We start from the raw sequence: 8,439 nt of genomic DNA, 5'->3' as shown, positions 1-8,439 counted from the left end.
CATAAGAGGGTAAAGATTCTGCTGATCTTTTTTTTGTGCAATAGCACCACTGGGGATGGCATCCATCACTATGGCAAAGTCTCATGGGGTAGCTAACGGTTGCTAACATGTTGAGCAAAACTGTTCAGTGATGACTAAATTGAGATCTACTCAGAGTTTACGGTCAGGTTGCTGTGTATGTCATACACCTGCGACGGAAGTTAACTAAGTTTAGCTAACTAATTGCTAAAACGTGTCTTTTGTTCAAACAGCTAGCCTTTATGATGTACGTTGACCACAAATTATATTTTTAAAAAAACAACAACAAAATACACTTTTTTTTATTGTGCAGTTGTAGTGTAAATAATTCAGCACACGATGTTCTTTGTAATTTGACTCGCTAGCTAACAATTAGCTGACTTCACCGAGACGCTAACTCGGCTGTGAGGGTGCGTTCGTGATGTTTATTCCGCACAGATTTGCGCAGAATGAACGTCAAAGCGCAGCAGCGCGTTGCCATGGTTACTTTGAGCGGTTAATCCGAAAATGTGAGTGCAAGATTTTTCTCAGAGAATGTGTGTGTGTGTGTGTGTGTGTGTGTGTGACAAACTGTGTGCCTTTTCAACAACACGTGGAGTGAAAAGATTTTTTCGGAATGTTGTTTTTTTAATGAAGGCTATATTTATGTATAGTTTTAATGTTACTGTTTATGTTTGTCATTAGACAAGATTCTTAGATTAGATTCTTAGATCATTAGATTGATTCTTGGAGTACTGTGGTAACAGGTGGGAAATTACGGAATAAATTGTATGTTAGTGAATAAAACCGGCCTTGTGTTTGTGCACAAAGTCCATCTGCAAGGTGACATAATAAAACTGAGATAAACACAATGAGATGGGGTGTATAGCAGGGGATTAAAGTGTGTGTGTGTGTGTGTGTGTGTGTGTGTGTGTGTGTGTGTGTGTGTTCATTGTGACTGTGTTTACACAGTGATATAATAAATGGATAAGTATAAATATGGAAATAAGCACTGTTCTGTGTGTGTGTGTGTGTGTGTGTGTGTGTGTGTGTGTGTGTGTGTGTGTGTGTGTGTGTGTGATTCCCAGAACTAGACAATAATGGTCCTGTGTATTTAGTCTGTTTAAACCATCTGTTGCTCTGAGCTTTGGGAGAAAGGCGTGTACATGTGAAGGCTATAATTCAGACACGTCGTTTTCCACGTTTTGCTTCTATTAGTCCTTGTTTTCTGGGAGCAATGCGAGTTTTTCCTGTTCTGCCGTGTTGCTGAATGTTAGTTTTCTCTCAGTTTTGCAACCTGACCCCAGGCATTGACTTTAATTGTGACTATCACATTTCCTCTAGTGAACACACCGAAACTTCCACATGGCCATGAAGCTACACACTGTGAAGATTCATGTAGACAAATTACATGCAGGCTGGAAGAGAGGATGTATTTAACTAAAGAAATCAAATTGAATTGAATTGAATATTTAATTGTAGGTGATCCCTGCTGGAAAAACAAAACAATAGAAACTCCTCACAGAATTTGTAATGGTTATAATGGGAATATTATTGGTTTTAATGGGAACTGTAATGGTACCTGTGGGTCCCTACTGGTAATTTGTTGCCTTCTGTTGATGGCATGTTATGTTAGTGGATACAATTAAGGACCAGTAAATGGTAATGGTTTAAATAGTTAGCTGATGGTTTATAATGGTATGTGAAGTGGAAACCATTAGAATTTCTGTGATGGTTTCTATTGTTTGTTTGTTTTTTCAGCAAGGGGAATTAATTGGCGATGATGATACAGAAAATCAAAGAGGCTTTATGACATCCTGGTGAATAAAAACATTAAAACACACAATCAGGTTTAGGTTTATAGAGTGTGTTACGAACGTGACCTTCGATTGCGATTCTTAACAATAGAGGAAGTGAAAGTACATGAGAAAAGATGGCACCCTTGCCACGCCACGCCACACACTTCCCATACCAAGAGATTGGGAGAGTTTGCCAAATAACACACAGAACACACAAAATTCAAATGGTAGGATCTCTCTTTATTCAAAGAAAAAACAGTATATATCACGCTCAACACACAACAGGAAGTTAAAAAGGGACCAGACAGACAAGGGGACTCTAAGATTCACACAGACACACACACACACAGACACACACACACACACACACACACACACACCTCTTCCCGAGGGGGAAATTTAGCGTCGTCAAATCCACCTAACGACAAATTATTTTGAAACCTGAGATCCTGGAGAACCTATGATGCTCCACACAAACAGAAACCTGAGCTTAGGATGATCATGTGACCTGCGGAGTACTCGAACTGGTCGTGTTTATCCTTCATTATCATCAAAAAATGTTAAGGATGTTAATAATACAACAGATAGCAGATTAGTGAGGAAGTGCATTTCTTCCCTGTAGCATAAAACAATGCTAAGGAGATAAGGAGAAAAGCTTCTAAACCATCAAACAAATAAATAAATAAAACAACAATCTCTAATTTGTTTTATTGTATGTTTGAAAAACTAAATCTAGTAGATAAATGTCAGATTGTCAACGCAAGTCTAAAATTAAATCCAAATTATATACATGAACACTTTTTGTGTTTATAATGTAACAAACATTTCTAATGTTTATAACATCCCTGCTTCTAAATATGACTTTTTTTTCCAGGTCGGAAAATTTATATTTCCTGCAGTTTGGAGATGTTGAAACTTGGGGGTGGAGATTTTCTGACTTTCTGAGAGACAGTATAGACATCGTGAGAGGAAGTGATGTCATTAATCAGGACCACAGTTTCTATAAGACAGACCCATCGCTGTGCTTTTCAAATTTCACCAGACACAGTTTGGGTTCAGATTGGGTTGGGTGGTGGAAAGCGGGCATGGCTTGCTGGAGAGCAGTGGACGGAGTTATGAAGACACCACACGCTGATGAGTAGCTCAGTAAACATTCCTCTGACATTTTATCCCTGGATGATTTCGTACAGATCCTCAACGCTCTTCCACACACCTCCTGCTCTCCGATTGGCCCCTAGAGATTTTAGATGACATCAGGCGAGTCTCCGAGTGTGAAGTGTCTGTGCTGGAAGCGTTTCCGCAGTGAAACCCAATTTGTCCCTCAAAAAGCAGATGTGTGTGAGACCTGTGCAGCTCTTCCACGTGTCGTCCTGCGTGTGAGTGCAGAAAACGCAGCTGCAGCTCGTCAGGGCCACTGCAGTGAGCAGACTGTGAATGAAACACAGCCACACGCCGTTCATGTCCAGGTACGGAGGAACTTCTGTCCCAGACGCCAAGATGAAGAGCAGCAGGAGCAGGAAGGAGCTCCAGGTGGACAGGAAGTGACACACACACTCCCTCAGCTGTTCGGTGTTCGTTGACCTCACAGAGGAGCGCATGTAGCAGGCCACGCCCACCAGCGTTAACAACGACGCCAAGGCCACCTGCCGGCTCTGAGCCCCGCCCATTACTTGACAGCGCTGCAGGGTGATGTGATTGTCCTCGTCTCTCGTAAGCGGGTGGGAATCGGGGACGGTGAATATGTACATCACGGCCAGAGTCCACAGCAGGAAGACAGTGGTGGTGTGGACCAGCGTTTGCGGGGAACGTGGACAGGAACGGCGCCTGCTCCACAGGACGTCCAATCCGGAGAGGATGAAGACGGGCCAGTGCAGAACCCCCTGGACGGAACATGCCGCCTGCACCAGGACACACACGTGGTACTTAGTGAGGTGCAGCCCGAACACCTGAACGTCCTGCGCCAGGAACACACAGGTGACACTCAGGTCCAGGAGGGTGTCGCCCAACGCCACTGACACGCAGAACACGCTCCAGAAGCTCCGCCCCACATGACCCTTCTGCACCACCAACACCACCCAGTTCAACAACGTCTTCATCCACAGAGATGCCAACAGGGTCACCATGGAAACCTCCATTTCTCACACACTTACACACTCATACACACAATCACGCGTGTGCACACACACACACACTCTCTCTCTCTCTCTGTGTGAGCAGCTCCGGAGTGTGTAGTTCCTGGTTTAGTGTGGACTTTATAAACACAGACACACCTCTCAGCCCTGCCCCCAACACACACACACACACACACACACACACATCCCAACTCTCCCGGAAGATCAGGGAGTCTCCCGCATTTTAATAGCGGCTGCCTGACGCCCGCAAATTATATACAATATCTCGGAAATCGATTATTTTTTATGGCGAGCAAGAGAGATTTCAATTGTTATTTCTAATGATAGATGGGTTCTGGAGAAACCAAGAGTGCGCGTGACACACCTGGGGAGAGAGTGACACAGCGCGCGACCTGATTGGTCTCTCTCTTTGTGCTAACTAACCTATCAGAATTCGGTGAAGCCACCTCCTTGAAATGAGTTTTTGCAGGTTGGGATGTCCGCATACACACACAGCTCACTACCACAGCCCTTACCTGGGTGATTTGCCTGTAAACAAAAGAATGCACACACAGACACACACAGGGCAGGCAAGTTGATGCAAGTTTTTGAGAGCATAATGAAAACAAGCTGTGGGTATGTTTTTTGGCGCGGGCGCGCGCGCGCACGGACACACACACACACACACACACACACACACATTAGCCTTATGAGCGGGTTGCACTGGTTTAGGGAGTGTTTTTAAAACTGCTGATACATGAGATGATGTTAAAGTTAACAGATTTATAGCGCAAATGAAACACTTACACACGTATGTGACAGATTATGCGCGCGCGCACACACACATGCTTGATCATACATTCCGTTCCGGAAGATTCTACTGCACTCTTAGACACACCCTCCCTGACTTTTCTGTGCTTCCCGGCCTCTCCAGGTGTGAGTAGTTCCTATGCAGCAGGTAGATGATGGCGTCGTCCACAGAGATTTGGGCCTGGTACGCGATCTACATCGGATCGAGGGAGTCACTCACACTCAGCTTCAGGTGCTGCAGAAACAGTCCCTCGAAGGTCTTCATGACATGTGTGGTCAGCACCACAGCGCTTAAGTTATTTAAGGCAGTGGTTTTCAAAGTGGGGCACCCGGGGGCCTCAACAATTTGGTGTGAAAAATAAATAAATACATGATTTCTTTCTTTCTCACTCTGACAACCACACACACACACACACACACACACACACACACACACACACACACACACACACACACACACACAATCAATTCCTAATGTAATGTAAAGATGTAAGATGTAATTATTAATTAAGGGGGGGGGGGGGGGTATATTCAGAAGTCTGTATTTTAATGTGTTTTAAAGACATCTTGCAAAAGGGGGGCCTCGGTCAAATGTTAATGCCATTTGGGGGGCCTTGCCCTGGAAAAGTTTGGGAACCCCTGATTTAAGGTACTGGGACGACCCTTCTTGGGCACCGGAACAATGCAGGAGGTCTTCCACAGTTCCACAGGCAGCCTTAGGGAAAGATTGAAAAGGTGTTGAAACACGCCTGCACACGCCTTGAGCAGCCTGGGGTTAAAATGATCTGAGACCATAGATCTGATGATTCGGAGCTTGGATAGCGCTCGTCCCACCTGGCTGAATGTTATGAACGGGCTGGTGGAGCATCAAAAGACCATATAGCCGTGTCGGCCATTTTTGTGCCACAAAGCAACTAAACTACTCGCTGAAGAAGGACGTTAAAGCTGGCTAGACGTATAAACAGTACATTTCAGAAATGAACACAAATAATCTACCAGAACTTCATACGTTCAGTTTATTTATTTATAACATTTACACATGACACCTGCAGCAGCAGCTCTAAGAGATTCCCACTGGTGCTGATGTGATTCAGTTTGAGATGTCAGTCACGTTCATTGACGTTCACTGATTGGCAGCTGGTTACGAGGCTCCGCCCCTTCGAGAGATCTCCCAATTATCATAAGGAGATGTGTTTCCGGGCGAGACAAAGTAGGAGTAAACATCTCCAATAAACATGGAGGGATAGTTTTTTCATGGGTCTTTATAGCTTAAAGGTCGTGTGAGAGAGAGTTAAAGAGTGTGTGTGTGGTGAAGATGAAGAAACACTCATACGTTTTTGTGGTTCGTTCATCATGTTTCAACAGCTCTGTCTGTCTGTCTGTGTGTGTGTTTGTGTGTAGAGTGTAGAGAGAGAAATAGAGTTAATATTACTATCCTAACGTTGACTATTTTCCTCTAACAGTAAGTCCCTAAGTGTTTTATTACTATTACACCACAGCAACTCACCAATGGTTACAATTATTATTTACTAAATTGTACTTTTTATCTGTTTATAGTTATATTCTATGTTCTCATGACACATTCTAGCAGCTATAAACAGTTGTTCCCAACTTTCTCTTTATGTGGCGCGAACGCTGTACAACTATCTTTGAATGAGATGTTGCTATAGCAACGGTAACACATTAGAATGAGCGCATTAAGATATAAACCTTTGATTTGCAGAGCGCGTGTGTATAAAGTGAATGCACAGCTCCCCCTTGTGTACAATATGGCATTTCCAATATTATTTCGATTCAAAGACTACTTCAGGAAACCTGTAGACATTTATGAATTTTTTTTCTTTCTCTCTCTCTCTCTCTCTCTCTCTCACACACACACACACACAAAACTCTCTAAGACACAAGTAAAAGAAGCAAAAAGAGAAACACACTCTAAAGAAGTTTAATTTAATTCAAACTCATCATCTGTACACACTATCATATTTACATCAACACACACACCTTATACATGTTTGTAACCTGTAAATATTTATCTTCTATAAAATGTTTCCTTTTTAATATAATGTATATTTCTATTTGTCAACATGAGGTAGGCATACAGCGTCTTAATTTAATTTTCATGCAGGACTGAAATTACACCCTCCCAACCCCTGTACACGGCTGTACAGGGGTGGAGTAGTATGATATGCCAATATCAAACTGACACCAAAATAAATGATACATGATGGAGGTATATCGTTGTCGGTTAATAGTAATAGTAACTATATCACTATTCCAGATCATCATTTTGTACCATCACAATGATGTATCGCTCCACCCGTGTGAACGACAAAAATCCAAGACCTCGGCCTGATGCAGTGAGAGAGCTTAACGTTTATCGGCCCCGCGTTCATACTTTTCAGAAAATGTCCCGAGGCCTGTTCCGGTTAGTGTGCAGCACTAAGTTAAATACAATTCCAGGCTCTGTACAGGTTCATCATTCAGTACAAGAATAATACATGAGAAACGTGAAATCGTGCCAAGTTTCTCTGACACACACAGCGCCACCTCATGTACAAAACTATATTTACACCGCTGCAGTAAAAATCAGTTCAATCTGAACCCCCCCCCCCCCCCCCCCCCCCGTCATAAATGTTTAAATATGAATGAAATTAAGAATTAAGATAGGAATATTCATAAACATACACACTCACGTGAGAACATGTGAGATGACAATATGGTGCAGCCATAACTGATGTGATAGAAATGAAGTGAGATTACTAGAAATAACCGTAGTACTAATAAATATTATTATTATTATTATTATTATTATTATTATTATTATAAGCTGTAATGATCTGTAGAGAAATTTCCATCCTTCCCATCATACAGTCCTCCTTCATACATGCAATGCAGAATGTTAACTACAGTGTTCATTACTAGCGGATATTAGCATGCTACCACCACAAACAGTGCTTGCTAACAGCCGTGTGTGTGTGTGTGTATGTGTGTTAGCAACACTTCTATGTTGTGGTGCATGATGGGAACATTAGTGCATCATATCTAAAATCAACACACTTCATCTTATTTTACAGTAATGAGTAGTACAGAAGTGTACAAGTGTGTGGTTTGTGACTTCTTTTGCTTGTCATTGCAGTGCGTGTGTGTGTGTGTGTGTGTGTGTATGTGTACGCGTAAATCTTAGACTCAACATTAACACACTATCAGTAAACACTTATTAACCACACCCTCACTCAACAGCCAATTTATTCCATCTGTAAATAAATATTGTTATAGTAATGGATATTAATTAATGAATATTAATTATTATAATAATATGAAGAGCTCTTAGCCTCACTTGTGAGTATTAACATTTAGTCATTAACATTAATTAGGACTTAAGAGATTCATCTTTTTTTTTAAATCATGGATGGAATAAACATCAAAGAGTTCACCCTTTCAAAAACTAATGAATAAATTAAGGTGTTAATTACTTTAACTGATTAGTAGTGGTGTGTTAATTAATTTACGTTTGGGAATATTAATGTGTCGCTTTACCTCATTGTTAGCTGTATGTGTGTGTAAATGTTATTACTCACAGGTCACAAGTGAAGAGTGTGTGTGTGAGTCCATCGCTGTGTCCAACAGGGGGAGACATCTCACACACTGACGTCAGAGTAAGCATCAACAATAACAAAATAATAGCATCAACAATAACAAAATAATAATAATAATAATAATAA

General features: G+C 41.8%; 2 protein-coding genes across 3 annotated transcripts in view; both read right to left on the bottom strand.

Moving 5' to 3' along the window:
- Window positions 1–2,015: 2,015 nt before the first annotated feature.
- On the bottom strand, window positions 2,016–4,026 carry gpr160 (G protein-coupled receptor 160). The gene has a single exon (XM_017471515.3). It carries the CDS (start codon window positions 3,929–3,931, stop codon window positions 3,050–3,052), a length of 882 nt encoding a protein of 293 aa, XP_017327004.1. The 5' UTR covers window positions 3,932–4,026; the 3' UTR covers window positions 2,016–3,049.
- Window positions 4,027–7,946: 3,920 nt separating this feature from the next.
- skila (SKI-like proto-oncogene a) overlaps window positions 7,947–8,439 on the bottom strand; it is an 8,699-nt gene continuing 8,206 nt past the window's right edge. For both annotated transcript variants that reach the window (XM_017471505.2, XM_017471506.2), the window contains exon 9: window positions 7,947–8,439. This exon is cut by the window's right edge and continues 324 nt beyond it. The gene's annotated coding sequence lies outside the window, so the exon portion shown is untranslated.

Source organism: Ictalurus punctatus, chromosome 7, assembly GCF_001660625.3.
Source record: "Ictalurus punctatus breed USDA103 chromosome 7, Coco_2.0, whole genome shotgun sequence".
NCBI classification, from domain to species: Eukaryota; Metazoa; Chordata; class Actinopteri; order Siluriformes; family Ictaluridae; genus Ictalurus; species Ictalurus punctatus.
This window is presented reverse-complemented; position numbering and strand designations above follow the sequence as displayed.